General features: G+C 41.0%; 2 protein-coding genes across 3 annotated transcripts; both read right to left on the minus strand.

Annotated features, from left to right (window-relative positions):
- Window positions 1-753: 753 nt before the first annotated feature.
- LOC311022732 (phospholipid phosphatase 1-like) lies at window positions 754-5,177 on the minus strand. Its single transcript, XM_084024255.1, has 6 exons — window positions 4,796-5,177; window positions 3,312-3,463; window positions 2,937-3,217; window positions 2,713-2,770; window positions 2,313-2,489; window positions 754-1,631 (listed from the first exon to the last, which is right to left on the minus strand). The coding sequence occupies exons 1-6, from the start codon at window positions 4,851-4,853 to the stop codon at window positions 1,506-1,508; spliced, it is 852 nt and encodes a 283-aa protein (XP_083880381.1). The 5' UTR covers window positions 4,854-5,177; the 3' UTR covers window positions 754-1,505.
- A 3,183-nt stretch (window positions 5,178-8,360) lies between these two features.
- Window positions 8,361-14,467, minus strand: LOC311023071 (chondroitin sulfate N-acetylgalactosaminyltransferase 1-like). Of its 2 annotated transcripts, none has more exons than XM_084024736.1 (10): window positions 14,309-14,467; window positions 12,954-13,571; window positions 12,762-12,862; window positions 12,492-12,670; window positions 11,995-12,211; window positions 11,653-11,754; window positions 10,699-10,880; window positions 10,112-10,206; window positions 9,930-10,011; window positions 8,361-8,812 (listed from the first exon to the last, which is right to left on the minus strand). In XM_084024736.1, exons 2-10 carry the CDS (start codon window positions 13,314-13,316, stop codon window positions 8,529-8,531), a joined length of 1,605 nt encoding a protein of 534 aa, XP_083880862.1. In that variant the 5' UTR covers window positions 13,317-13,571; window positions 14,309-14,467; the 3' UTR covers window positions 8,361-8,528. The 2 variants fall into 2 exon arrangements, with proteins under 2 accessions (XP_083880862.1, XP_083880863.1); XM_084024737.1 differs by having other exon boundaries at window positions 14,365-14,429.
- Between the last annotated feature and the right edge of the window lie 1,078 nt (window positions 14,468-15,545).

The raw sequence follows: 15,545 nt of genomic DNA on the forward strand, positions 1-15,545 counted from the left end.
AAACACCTGCCTTATTATCATTAATATTATTATAATAAAATGACATGAACGCATTATTGCTGATTTTTCAGTGGTGGTACTTGGCATGAAGGCTAAATTGACAGAATTCTATTTTGTGAATTCATTATTATTTCACCTGACAATATATTTCTATATCACAATCATTTTTTCTTGTGTAAATTAGATTTTTCTCCGAAGGCCAACTGTCCTCGACCTAGACGAGTGCAGAGGAACCACAGTTGCCCTGCTCATACATACATACATAAGTGGCTTTGCATGGAGCCTGTAGACCTGAGTTGACATTGATGAGTGTGCTGTATTGCTGTCATTGCGTGTTAAACTAAACCTAGTTCACAGTAATAGGATTTAAACTAAAGTAGATCTTGAACTCGGACATTAGCAGCCAGCAAGGATCAGCGCCTGTCTGCTGACAGTTTTCTTTGGTGAAGACAAGCCAAGCGCTTCCTGTTAGACACAGTGAGAATATGAAGTAATAGTACATTGTACATGCTTGTGGTTTCTTTGGTCTGTCTGCAGGCACCAAAGCAATGTTTTTCTTTTCTTCCAGGTCTTAACTTCTGAGACTATGCAGTTGCTGAATCATCAATCTTGGTTTCTCTTCCTTAAAGCCACACTTTACACTGCATTATTACCAGAAATATTTATTTATGCTTTAAAATCAGCAGCTGCATTGTGTCCGAGGCTCCATTCACTTGCTTTGTTTTTTTTCTACAGAAAAACACACAGGAATAATTTCTCTCCTTTTTAACAAAGTAGCAAAACAGAGTTTATTTGTCACGAGTTTCCCCCGAATTACTGCTCTAAACAATACTGTTTCAAGCTGCATTGACAAAAACATAGAGCTTCATACAAACTGTAAAAAAAAAGAAAGAGAAGAAAAATCAATGCATTGTATTTTTGGTACATGATAAACATCAGGGAAGGAACAGAACAGAACATCAACATTAAATATATTATTTCAATTCAGAGTTCAGTCTTGAAATTTACGGACAGTCCAGGTTTTCTTATTCACAGGTGCCAGGCTCACTAGAAGCCTGCTTGCAGTGTGCACACAGACACTCATTATATTCTGGGCAAAAGGAATTTCATTCATTCATGATGGCAACATCAGACCAATATACACTAGAAACCACATTTCCATCGAGCTTACACTTTCTCTAAGGTAACCCACTCTGCTGTATTTTGTTTTGTCATGATTGGATTTACCCAGAAAGTTCTGCTTCTTTTTTCTATCTCAGTAAAGTGCAAGAACCGTCGTCAGTAGTGCACTTTTCTTTCCTTTGATCAAAGTTTACCAACCACACCAAAGGTAGCAGCTAAAGCCTGTAGGGTCGGCTCCACAGGGCAAACTGTGTTGAAGAGATGCACAAAAACAGCCAGCGGTTAATATCGAACACTTGCAGTTCATTGACACGTTTTAGGTCATCTGTGACCATTTTGAAGAAATCAAGGCCCCGTGGGGGATTGTCTTTAAGGCCTCAGATTCAGTCAGTGCTGCCATAGTGGTTCCCATTGGAGGGATTTTCCTGCAAACTGGTGTGTGATAGGTCTTCCTCCTGTGACACTACAGGGTCCACTGGCTGCTCAAAGAAATTAGACACACAGAAGACCTGCAGAAAAACAAGCAACACCATTAAAACACATTCTACTGTTACTGGTAGTAGTAGACTTCTACTCTAATTCTTATTTATTTGACTATTGTACTTTTAAATAAAATAAAAAATAAATAAAGCCTTATTTATTTTAATTAAAGTCCCAGTTGGCAAGTCCGATTTTGAATGTTTACAACTCTCATGCTCCTCCCCCACAACCACCGAGCTCCTTCCCCTCGACTTCGTGCCCTTTGAAATCCCTTAGATCACGCCACCTTTGAAACGCGGGTCCGATGTTGACTCTGGTTTTATCACGGGCATGGTCGCAATCTTTCTTTTCCTTGGTTTCCTTGGTTGTTTTGGACCTCCTTGTTTCGGTTTTTAACCGAGGAATTGGAAGCTTGTTGCTACTTCCCTCCGCCATCACGCTACAAACAATTCAATGCAATGTGTGTGCCTGTGATATTGGAACGAGCTTTTGCAAAACAAACAGGCTCTACGTTTTTTTCTAAAACCGGATGATTTATGTTGCTCTATTGGAGCATAGTGTCGGCTTCAGTGAATATGATCAAAAAATGTTGCCGACTGGGGCTTTAATTACTTGACATTTAAAATTTTTCATATTGTGAAACCACTGCATTAAAAATACATTAAACCCTGCTTAGCCATTATCCTAACAGATCTATGGATGGAACTTACTGTGAGAGTAGCCACTAATCCTCCTTGCAGGAGGCCAGTGAGCACATCACTCCAGTGATGTTTGTAGTCAGACACCCGGGACAGACCCACATACACAGCAGTGGCAATCAGGAAGAATTGGATGGTGGGACGCACAAGCCGCGACCATTCTGACCTCAGTCTAGCTTGAATGTACAGCTACAGGAGGAAGAGGAAATTATTATTCAATAATATTATAAAACCTCGGGGGATTATGACACTTTTTATGTCATAACAAAAATTTTTTTAGTGTAAATTTTAATGGACTGTAAAATAGAGCAAGCAAATTTCTGTATTAGAATGATTATTATTTTTTGCGTTGCTAGCACTCAAAAGCCACATTTAGGCTTTATAGTCCATGAGGTAGAAAATGTGTACTTACTACAAGGAACAGCATGCAGTACATAGAGAAGGATGAATGACCAGAGTAGAAGGACAGTCTGCAAAACATAAACACAAGAGATAGAAAATGAAATTATGCACCAATCAAGTCGCTCATGCATTCATAACAAAGGTTTAACATATTGATATGAATTTAGAAGTGGATTAAAGGGGTGCTCCACTGATTTTACACATTTAAGTCAGTGTGCGGTTCGGGACCATTACCTGGCCTCATCTACCAGAAACTTGTCTCCGGTGCAGGTGAAGTTCTCAACGTAGCCGCCGGCTTTGCAGTTGATGCTGTTCCAGGCCGGTTTGCACACAGCCAGGAAGTTTGGCCGCAGACGCCCGATGGAGTACTTGGCTATGTCCGTCAGCGATTGGCTAGCAGCAGCCCCGAACACGTAGCTCCCCACAGCTTTGTAGACACATGCCACATACTTGGTGCCCAAAGACTGGTTCATGATCCGAGACAAGTAAACAGAAAGGCACTCGCCGCAGACAATCTGCAACAGAAGAGGTTGTACGATAATAAACCCCCTGCCAGCTGACATTTAAATGTTAGAGAAAGTATGGGAAGATGACGGACGCCGGACTTACAACGATCAGTGTGAAGGGGATCATGACCCCTCCCAGCAGCTGGTAGGATATGGTGTCGTCTTTGAGGGGGTATCTGATGGACTCGTCATCACAAAAGAAACCCCGTTTGAAAGGGTGGTGTTGAGGGGTGAGGATAAAAAATGGAAGGCCAACTGTTAAAATTGAGAAAGTGGCAGAGAATTAGTATAAATTATATCTTTGTCAACTCGTCTTATGTCTTAACTCATCAAAATGAACATCGCATTTACAAGCAGCTCCAAATACCTGCGTGACTGAGTTATGAGCCACCACTCTTACACAATGCTATGGTTTTACGTTTTAGTCAATGTGAGAGGTTGGCACACACAGGCGTTTCCCACCTTCTGGTAACTCTTGTGGCTTTCATTTATCCACGAGGTTAATAACGCACTCTGTTCATAAAGTTGCACAATAACTTAATAAAACGCTCGAGGTCTTGAGTTACGACTGAACAATATTGCAAAAGTCACATGTTGGACAGACAATGAAGGTTTCCGCTGAATATGACTCATTATGTTGTTCATCTGGACAGGAATCACCACCAAATATAGGCATAAAACGTGCTTTGACTTGCTTTGGATTCACATTCATATGATTTCTCTGACACACGGCAAGGCATTTGTCTAACCTGAAGCCATCACTGCCAATGATTTTGCTTTTTTGGCCTCGGTCTCAGGCCTTTGTTTCAACCTGTTCATTTAAACCTATACCACAGGGTACAAATTTCTGTATCTGCATACTTCTCATTATCATTATTTGTTACAGGAGTGTGTCACATATTATAGAACCAAGGATTGATAATTAACTATACTTTGAAATGAGAGGTTTGAATGCTGCTGCCAGCACCACATCACATATGGGAGGATTGGTGCCCAGCCGACCACAAGACACTGACTAAGCAGAGTTCAGATTAATCACAGGGAGAGATTTCTGTTTGTCTATAAACACTCTCTATCTTTATAGCAGCTATTATCAAATTGCACTTGCACAGCGCAAAGGTCTCTTTAATGTTTTATTTTTTTTTTTACTGCAGTATTGTCAGTTACATTTAGCAGCCCTGCAATTTGTCTCTGCGTTATGATTACATTACAAACACTGTGCTAAAAATAAGGCTTTGCTTGGGTAAAAAAACACACACACAGACTTTGTTGCCCTTTTTTCCATCTTCCTGACTGGCTCCCTAAAACTCAAACATCCCGTGTGCATGTGTGTGTGTGTGTGTGTGTGTGTGTGTGTGTGTGTGTGTGTGTGTGTGTGTGTGTGTGTGTGTGTGTGTGCGTGTGTGTGTGACGTGTATGCAAATCATTTGATTTGCTGAAACGGCGAGGCTACTTCATATAATGTGTCTCTATACTGGAATAGCAAGAGTTTTTAAAGTCCACTTTAACGAGCTGCAGTTGTTGATAATCAAAACAAACGGATTACAGTGTTGGTTTAACAGACGGGGCGGGATCCGGTTCGCATACCTAGGATGAGACAGATAAAGTCCAGCACTATGAGAGGGGTCCCCGCAGCTTCAAACATGTTGCGTCTCCTTCTTCTGGTCTGGGGGGAGAAAAAAAGGTCCGGTCCCGGTCGTCCCAGCAGCCTATCTGCCGCACATGTCTCGCTTCTCCAGCACCAAAAATTAAAATAGCGTCACCGCGTTGGCACGAAACTCCGGGAACGTCCGAGAAACTAAAACTAACGGGAGATTAACGGCTAACACACAGCCCACCCTAAAAAACATAAACACAGAACTACAGTCTAAATCTAGTCTAACGGCAACACACAGCGAAGAGCCGCTCGCTCACCCTCTCAACTGCTCGGACACCATCATAACACCCCTCCTCTCCTCGTATGAGACACCGGACGGTGAGCACGAGCGCGTCGAGCACTCCCCTACCTCTGCGATTAATGCTGCCTTCACGTAATGCTGGGAAAAAACTCTGAGCTGGTTCGCTTGACTGAGAGAGTTTATACTATCATCATGTACTTATATGTTTATTTGCTCAAATAAAACACAATTGTAGCATGTGTCATGGTTTTCTTTGTCCTCTTTATTGGAGACTGTTGATGTGTTATTATGACTCCGTAGCCTGGCTATATGTACTACTTTTTTTTACAGTGAGCGTTGGTGTGGGTTTTATGGTATGGTTTTATTCCTGCTAAGCGCCGAACTGTCAGCAGATGGCGCGCTCACTCTCGCGTGACCCTCGGTAGAGTAGAAGAAGCCGTCAGTTCAGTTCAAGTGTGAATGCGATAGAGAGGGCTTCTGAACCGTTATCTTCATATTTCAACAGGTAAACTGACCCTAAACCGAACTATGGTAATAATACAACAGTAGCACACTTGAGTAAAAATCTTAGTACATAGCTGTAACTTGAAGAAACATTAATCCGAGCTGAAAAGAGTTTTGTTGCGTCTGTGATATAAAGGCGGCGTCAAAGCGAAGTGACACTAGCTAAATTAAAAAGACCATCTGATAGCTTTCTGTGTGAGCTCAAGTCAGTCAGTCATGAACAGAATGGTGCGTTGTGTGATAAACTGTGTGAAATTTGGCTGAAATGATGTAAATAAATAAATGTAAAGTAGTTCCCCAGTGTCAAAGAGGCTGGAAAGCTAGTGGTATGCTAATGCTAATCGACGCTAGCAGGCTAGTATTAGCTCACGTTATTCCCATGCTGTTCCTTCAACTTCATTGGGTTAAAGCGATGTTCCCAAAATCCGAGTTTACACAAGATTCACTGTTGCTATTGTATTGTTTTATCGTTATTGTGAGTACACTGGGAAATGGAATTACAGTAACTGTTCAGTTAGCTGATGTTAGTTTATAATTCAAAGAGAAGTTCATACTATTAGACATACTAGGGTAGGGGAGAGGGAACGGGTTAATTAACTCACCCCATCCACTTAGAGCTTTACACATCTATTTGGAAAGGACTAAGGGATTTAGGAAGAGTAGCCAACTCTCTGTATCTTGGCTCAGACTCACCAGTGCCTGTCACACTGGATGATGGCGGCCATAATTTTGGTTTATGACAGTAGTGGAATGCCGCCCCCCGGAAAGCCTACAGGCTCTACGTAATTGCACCTTGAATGGCACACTCAGTCCTAAGCTTGAGGTCATGTTAACTGCAGGATATCCAGCCCATGGGGAGGGTGTGTGGTGTCGACTCAAGTGGGTGGAGACATGCAATTCAGGAGGGGACCATATCTCCCATAGTGTGATACCGAATGATGTTTGAAGAACTAGGTTACCGGAGTAACACTGGTATCTCACAACAACTACTTGCATGTGTGGAATATGTGGAAGAAAAATGCTTGAAATGACAGACGGGACACCGCATGCATCTAAAATTGATTGGTGGTGTTATTGAAACTTCCATGATTGGTCAAGACTCAAGGTGCTTCCTATAGCCAGATACCTCACTCCGTTATCAGAGAATCGGGGTTACCCTGGTAACCTAAAGCTTTGTTGTGTGTTAGCAACAAAGTGATTTCCTTTAGTTTTTTTTTTTACTGTGCCTTTTATGAATAGCATGTGTCTAGAGGGAAATGTATTTGATATTAAAAGTGTAAGTTACTTTGGAATATTCAACATGTTTACTAAAGGAGTAAAAATAGGAATTTATTCTCATGTGGAGTTCTTAATCACTTAAAGATACTCCTCATGTTGCATAAGATAACTTAAGTGATTTTTCAAGCAGCAGTACGTTTGATAATAAATGGTGATCTAACAATTTTAGTTTTACTGTTCCTGCTAAGAGTGTTTGTCAAAATGATTGTGTTTACTCAGTTGGTGAAGTTTGAATTGTGTTAATATATGCTAGAGAGTAACAGATAATACGTTAAGTATTTGCATTCATTTTGCTTACTCAGATTTTTAAATCGATGTAAACTTTGCATATGATTTTCTATTCATAGGCAAACTAAAGTTGGAGTTAACTGAATTCACTTGTTGTGGTATTTATGGTTATTGCACTCAAAACCTAGCTCCTTCTGAACATAGCGAGATGTACAGGATTGGGTTACATACCGTTTATCAACTAAACAGAATTATGAGTGTCTTTTCTAGCCATTGGACAGACTTTATATGGAATTTCCGAGGTGTATTTGAATGCAGCATAGAACAGGGAAGTGGTAATAGGAGTTTCGAGCCTATAGCATGCCTGTGTTCACACTACGACAGGCGTCGGCTGATACAGAGTTGCTCCTCCCTCTTCATCCGCAGAGGTAACGAGGTGACATCAGTATCAATATTAATAGAAGAGAGTTTACTGTCTCATCATCAATGCACCACATTGATTAGATATAACCATAGGAATTCCCTCTATTTCTTTGTTTGTGATTTATTCATCACACAATAGACTATGCCTGTACACACAGAAATAGGCCTATGTGAAATATCAATGTATAATTACTACGTAATATTATCAGTTAACACATTTTTTTATGCTGTGGCAAGCCAAAATGTGTGATAAAAGTATCAGATTCACAAGAGTTCTGATGCCTTCTGAGTGTCTGGGAAGAATAAAAACTGGTTGTTAAAATGATCTATTAAGTACCAACTAATCACATAAAATCACAGTGACTAAATACTTTGTTAATGGTGAGCCGCAGGAATTCATGACACACCTTTAATTTTTTTTCCGGAAATCATCTTGCGTCACACATTAGTTAAGCATTACTTAAAATGAAAAAAAAAAAAAATGTGTACTCTTATTAGAAAGTGCAACATATAAACAAGTGTAGCTCGTTCTTGAGTTCACTGTCAGCATAGCAAGACAGTCTTTGTTCATGTTTGTTACAATTTGCATGATGCACAATCCTCTCACATTTAAAGTTAGGCTATAGTTTGTTTTGTTTGTTTTTTCTGCTTCCAGACGGGCACATGGCAGAAGAAGTTTGGAACCCTTCCATAAGAAAACCACACAAGCTATTAAGCTTAGTTTTTGCAACATTCCCTCTGGGACTTTAATATGGAAAGAAAACCCACATTACATCAACACATCATATAACTCATAGTTTTATTCACACAAAATACACCAGTATTTATTTTCCCAAGTTTGTGTTTTTATGGGGATCAATGATCATAGTTAATCATCATTTGTTTGAAGTTGAATAGTTAATGTTAACATAAATTACCATGAAAACCAGAACAATAACATACAGAACAGTGACTAATAACGCCACCAAAGCCCTATTATATTGTCCTCATCATGTTCCTCTGTTCATCTGCTTCTGGGAGCTCAAATGAGCCTCAATTTCCCTTTTGAAAAACAGCTCCCCCAGCTGGCCGTGCGAGGCCTCACTCATGGCTTTGGTCTGCATACACATCTTGTATTTGTCTGGGGGGAGCTCGTCGGCACAGTTTTTCTCGTGCCACAAGTGGAAAAGGCTGCGAGAGGGAGAGCGAATCACCATCAGCTTACTGTGAAGGTACTTCCTGTACAGGTGCACATCCTCTAACCCCCAGCCTTTGATGGTACGGTCAAAACCACCTGCCAGGAAGTAGAGAAGTTGCAGTGAGAATCAGGAGACATGTGTAACTTAAAAGGAAAAGTCACCGATCTTTAACTACCTATTAGTTAGTTTTCTAGCATGAAATACGCCTGGAGTTGACTGTCTCTCTGGGATGAAGCTGCAAAGGCTTTTGTTCTTTCGTATCCCAAAACTTATGGTAGAACTACAGAAAGCTACTCTCAGCTTTGGTAGCTGTGGGGCAGAGTTGCTCAAAACATTCCTTGTTCTTCTTGTTGCTTGAGAAAATGGCATCCCAATATATGAGTGCAGAGTATGTCATGGATGAGGATTTTTGGGAGTGTAAATTTGACAGTGTTGAGTTGACAATGTTTTAGCTGACTCTGATATTCAGCCGGAGAGAGGCCGCTCAAGGCTGCTGTTGCTGGTGGGACCCTCCACAACCTGGCACCAACACAAATTGGTGGTGGCTTCGCTCAATTTGCCCTCCGATGCCAACAGAAACTGAAACATTCTGCTGTAATGAATGTCAGCGTAGACAGCTTTTGTTGGATGCTGTGGCCGCCTGAGAGCGATATGTAGATTTCTATGCACTAAAGTTACCTCCTCTCTAGTGCTGGAGTCCTTTTAATCATCCTGAAGATAAACTGGAAGAGACATCCAGGTCCAGAAGGGTGATTTCTATTAATGTAATTTTCATTTTTTCGGGGAATTTATTTCTTCAGTGGACTACATTTACCATTATTATTGATTGAACATCCATGTAAAAGGTTGCACATTTTCCCTTTAACTTTAGGTATGCTTGTTCCATGGCTGAGTTAAAATCTTGGTTCCTTTATTGTACGTATTTAAACAAGGAAAGGGTATAAAGCTGAGAGAGGCCATTCAAATGTTCAAACTAACAACATATCAGGAAGTGAAATTGCTTTTTCACAGCTAGGGAAAGGGTCAAGGTGGTTGAAAACAGTCATTTTCACTTTAACTGTTTATGTACAACTTAAAATAGTGGAATTTTATATAAAAATGCAAAACAGCATGCACTTGTATTGCTTTATAGTATGTGTATTGTAATATTTAGTTGTACTAGGATTATGATGAAATTGGGGAAATTGATGATGACACAAGCCTTTTCATTACCTATGTTGAGGAAATCAGACCTGTACTGGCATGTCATGCCAAACCCAAAGTCTCTCCAGAATCCAGTTTCCTTCCTTATGACCTTAGATAAGGAACAAATCAGTCTTTTACATCCTGATGACATCTGACAGTAATAATATTTCAAGTAAATATAGCCATTTGTGTATTTTTTTTCTACCTACCAGTTGCTGTTGAACAGAAGGTAGACGTGTGTGATTACTGTAGATTATAGATGGGTTGTACTGGCTGAAGAGCACTGGATAGTACACTTTCTTACCTGGAGACAAAAACGGTTAAAACTGTTCAAAGTCCAGGTGCAAACATGAAACATAAACAAATACTGCCTGTGAAAAACTAATAACATGATAAAAAATATAATTATTTGTCAGATTTGAAAACACCATCAATCTACTGTAGTATACATGTTTTCTGTGTGTCATTTTAATTATGAGGTTAGTGCCTCACATTTTGGGTGTTTTTCACAGAATACATTGACATCACCCCTGTTAGTTTTCTTGTTCTCTTTGTGGTACGTCAACCAACACCTTTAACATTATTATCCATCCTATTTCTGGCCCCATGATACCTTGTCGATGTTAGTATCCTGAAGCTAGGAAAAATGTGGACTGGCTAATTTCCATTTGGCCGTGCTACTTGTTAATTAACCTGAAGGGCAGAGAAAACCCCCTGTAATGGTGCAGACAGCATGAGGAGGCAGACACTGACTCTCTATGAGCTGATGCTTAACGGGATCAACCCTCTCTCTCACCAGGCTCTGCGTTGAGACGACATGAAGTTAAGAAATCAGCTGAGAAGTGGATGTCAACGTCACAGAAGAAGAGCAGGACATTTTGGCTCCGCCTCCACGCCCTGGCGCCCACTTCCAAACCACGGCCACGAGAAAACTCCTCGTTTAGCTGGATTAAAGTGAATCCCCTGAATCGGGTTTCTCTGAAGAAGAGGAAGACAGGAGGGCTGTCATGGGCAAATCTTAAAACAGGTAATCTCTTTGTGGTTTACCTGTAATCTGATGCAGCTGAAGATGTTTTTGTGAATAATTATTCAAATGCAACCAAGCTGCAGACATAAAGTTTCATCACACTTTTGCAGCATTACATGTATTGGTACCTCACAGAGGATCATCAGTATTTTGCTCCCATACTCTCTTACTTGCCATTTTTATCTCTCCCAGCAGAATGATTTTATAGGTCATGTTTGAGTCCGAGTGCGTGTCTGAGTCAGTGTGAACCACCGTGAAGTGCAGCCACCATATTGTAAAATTAAAAAAGGCATTTAATCTTAAATAAATTCCTATTTCTAATAAATTACGTGGTATCGGATCGGTGCCTGGACTTTTATGCTGTGGCATAATATTTTCTGTGGCCAGTTGTGGCTGCATGCTCGAGGACCTCTCATGGTCAGTATCGGGCAGTAATGCCTTTCTCAGTAATACATTACTTTCAGTTCTATTAACCTCAGTTGAAATTTGAATGATAAATGCCAAGCGCATCTTTTTGAAGCCCAAAGCAGTCATTCAGTGCAGGGCAGCATATTAGACATACAACATCTATTACCTCAGATTCCGACATTCAAATGTAAAGATTGACTCGCTCTGTTCAACCAAAAGATAGAGGAAGGATGTTGTTGATGAATATTTTTTTACTCCAACACACCAAACCAATGTGACATTAGCTGTAAATTAATCTGTAAATGATGATGTTACCTGGTGGTCTGGTCCATCATGGCTTTCACCTGGTCTATCTGATCTCGACCAAAGTAGACCACAGTCAGATGAACCCTGCCGTCCTGCTGGATGCACACTTCTCTGATCCAAAAACACAACGCAAATTATATAAATAAACATGTGTTCGGCTCACTTCTACACCACCGTATCTAGAGCAAATTACCCTTTAGCTTTTTAAAATGATTTATTTATTAAATCTTATTGCCTTTCAACCAAGCTACTCCATTAAGACAAAAATTCAATTGGCTCTCAATAATGTCCCGATACAATCACAGGTAATGTGAATGCTGTTGGCTTATTAATCACATTTCCAGACGGTACCTGAAGTTGTTAATGAACTGCTTGAATGCGTCCGGCCTCTTGGAAAGAGGAACGATGATGTTGATTACTGTGCTGCGCGTGTCCACACTCTCGCTCTTCACCTTCATCACAGGACCAAACGGCCTGAAGAGCACGAGCTGCGTGAAGGTCTGCGGGCCGTCGCCTTTAAACATTAGCTCGTAACTGGTTCCTCTGTCCCGTTCTGTACGCGTCAACCCTGCGACAAAGACAGACTACACATTATTGTATTGGTGCCATATTCTTTCCTGTAATTTTGTCGAAAATAATAGTTGACAGTATGACAGTAATGGCACAGTGTTTAATGGTTCATGAGTTATATAAACTAAAGTCAATTTAGTTGGGTGTCTTTTAAGTCAACTTACAGAAAAAAAAATCTTGAATCTTAAATGTCTTAATTTGTCCAGCTATTGAAGTTTCCCAGTCATCCATCAAGATTAAACGTGATTAATTAATTAATGAAGTGGAATCTTTCTCACCCTCTAGAAAGTCTGAAGGGGAGTATGTGCGCTTCTGTCTGGTGTTGTCTGTGTGTTGCTGAGGTCCGTTCAGGACGTGCAGAGCGGTTTCCACCGTGCTGATCAGCTCGTCTCTGTGGTCTCTCCTTACAGGCCTCTCCTCCGGGTGCCTCGTCAGCCCCGTCTCCAGCTGGTATACCCTGAGTGACACAAAAATCACGGCAGTTTATAAAGAAGCATGAGGTAAGACTCCAGATCAGAAGTACTCCGATGAACGATTGTCCCACTCACCTCCTGAGTGTGAAAGTGTCAAAAGGGATCACTGCATATTCGCTGGGCAACTTTACGGCCGAGTTCACCTCTGCCTGGTTCAGCTGGGAGCGTAAGAAATTCTGGAGGATATGATGTAAAGTTTTACTACTACATCTGTAACGGCACACTTATCTCATCAGCACACGCTACTCCTGTATCATGTTTTTCTACCTTCAGATCAGTCTGTGCTGAGGTTTTGTGCAGACTCTCCAGACCCTGAGGCAGAATTCCTCTTGTTTTAGCTTTTTCCAGGGACTCTTGAAGCTGCTGCGTCCTCTCCTGGAGAGCCTCCTTCAGCTGGGCTATCTGTTTCATCAGGCTGTTGATGTAATGTCTGTGAGATTCCTCCCTCTCCTGCAACAAGGCCATATATCCCTCCTTACTGGTGGCCCCTCCAGACCACAGCAGAGATTGCTGGCTGCTGTGAGATGGCGGTTTACAGGCGAGGAGGTAGAACAGGGACAAACAGCAGCAGAGGCCGAGCACAATGAGGCCGACCCGTGCCACCAGGGCCAAAAGCCACCGTTTAAACATGGTGGATTGTCTTTAAACTCTTGAGGTATATAAAATCATGACTGTTCCTTTGGTCATGTGAAGATTCACCCACAAAAAGATGAGAAACCCATAGTACCTAAACCATAGATTAATAAATATGGTTTTTAAAGAGTACATCCTCCTGTTTTCTTATGTTGTCTGCCTCTGTCACATCCTCAGGCATCTGTCACATCCTCAGCATCTTCACAGGTGTTGGGTCGCATGTAGAGATCATCACCAGAGTGCTGAAACTCACTATTAGAACAATAATCATTTTAAAGCAGTGGTTCCGAACCTTTTAGTCTTGTGACCACTTAAAATACATTTATAAAGTCTAGTTGTGACTACTAATTACAGATTATTGACACAAACTGCAGTAACCAATAAGCAACTTTTCCTTTTATACTGTTATCAGGAGACTTAAAGAGTCCACAGACATGCTGACAGCCCTGTAATGTTGCATGTAGGCACACCAGTGCTCTGTGCTAAATGCTAATGTCAGCATGCTGGTGTAATATTCACCATGTTCACCATCTAAGTTTAGCGTGTTAGCATGCTAACATTTGTTAATTAGCACCAAACCAAAGTGCGGCTGCAACTGATGGGAATGTCATACATTTTAACGGTAGTTTTCCTGAACCAAAGGAAAATATGACTATGACCTAATGGTGGCGCTAGAAGGAAAATCAGAGGATCACCAAAGTTATGATTCACACTCTGGGGAACATGAATGACTGTATTAGTAGTAAGCAGTAGTCAATGTTATTAATTTGTCAAAATGTTAAATCATTTGCACTAAGACAGGTCTACTGTTGATTGTACACTTATTGTGAAAACGTTAACAGCAAAGATCAAGTTAATTTTGTTAACATTTTATCACAAGAAAGCCCTTAAACAAAGAAAGAAACAGATGGAGGAGAGACCTTAATATAAAGAAATTGTTACTACGTCTAACAAATCAAATGACAGCCGGAGAAGGTGAACCAACAAACCTGGTCAGTCTCGTCCCGATGTGTCTCAATGTTTTGTGAGCAGCTTATTTCATTACCTTTCATGCGCCCTCGTCTCACTGCTGTTGGACTGCTGGTCAGCTTTAGGTTCTACTATAAAATGCACAGAAAGAGAAATAACCTGACCTTACATTCACTCTGCAGTGCCACGACGCTCAAGGTGGGAAGTGACAGAACAAGCATTTCTCTGTGTGTGTGTGTGTGTGTGTGTGTGTGTGTGTGTGTGTGTGTGTGTGTGTGTGTGTGTGTGTGTGTGTGTGTGTGTGTGTGTGTGTGTGTGTGTGTGTGTGTGTGTGTGTGTGTGTTGCCATCATGAGTTTATTCACAGCACAGATGGCTCTTTATTGCTCAGGTAGAAGCTGATCTCATGAAAGACTTGCTTATGTTTCCAGGTCCACCCAAGCAGTGTGTGTGTTTATGAGAGAGAGAGAGTGTGTTGATGCATGTGTGCATGTGTTCATACCACTGCATTCTACCATTAAGTCAGCAAATTTTTATATATTTATATTATATAAAAAAATCATCTGTTTAAAAAGACTAATGCTTCATCTCGGTTGAACACCTTACAGGCAGTAAAATCACTGTGGGTTATCAGATGTATTGCTGAGGGAACTGATTGAAAAAAAAAAAAAGATGTCAGAGTTAAACATGCAAACATCACCCCCAACGCAGACATGGCAACTTGCAAAGCTGTAATTAATGACAGGCTGCTTTAAAAGAAGAATTTTGATATAATTACCAACTGCTATGAGTCTCAAAGATAAGTTGTCCATCATCCTGAACTGCTCATCTCTTCATCTCTCAGCCCTTGTCCTACTTCTTTTGCAGGCGTTTGATTTGCAGTCTTGCAGGAAATGCGTGTTTGCCATCACAAAGAAATGTACTCATCCATATAATGATTAAACAACTCGCTACCTTGTCAGAATTTAGAGATGAAGTGGCCAAACTGTGCCTCTTCACTCCCATCCTCTCTCCTCTCAGTCTCCACCTTCTCCCAGCACCTCCCTCTCCTCTCTTTTTTTTCTCCCATCTTTCACTTTCTATCAGACCCAGTGTTCACTTCCATCCATATCAGATCTCATACCATCTGCCTCCATCCTGAATCCCCTTTCAGGTCCCCCCGAGGCTCCTCATTGGCCTTAAGTCTAATTAGAAGGCAACCGGAGTAAGGAATGCCCTTCAGACTTTCGATGCTCTGCCACCTGCAATCTGCTTTGGG

This window comes from Eutrigla gurnardus (assembly GCF_963514095.1).
Source record: "Eutrigla gurnardus genome assembly, chromosome: 13".
Classification (NCBI taxonomy): Eukaryota; Metazoa; Chordata; class Actinopteri; order Perciformes; family Triglidae; genus Eutrigla; species Eutrigla gurnardus.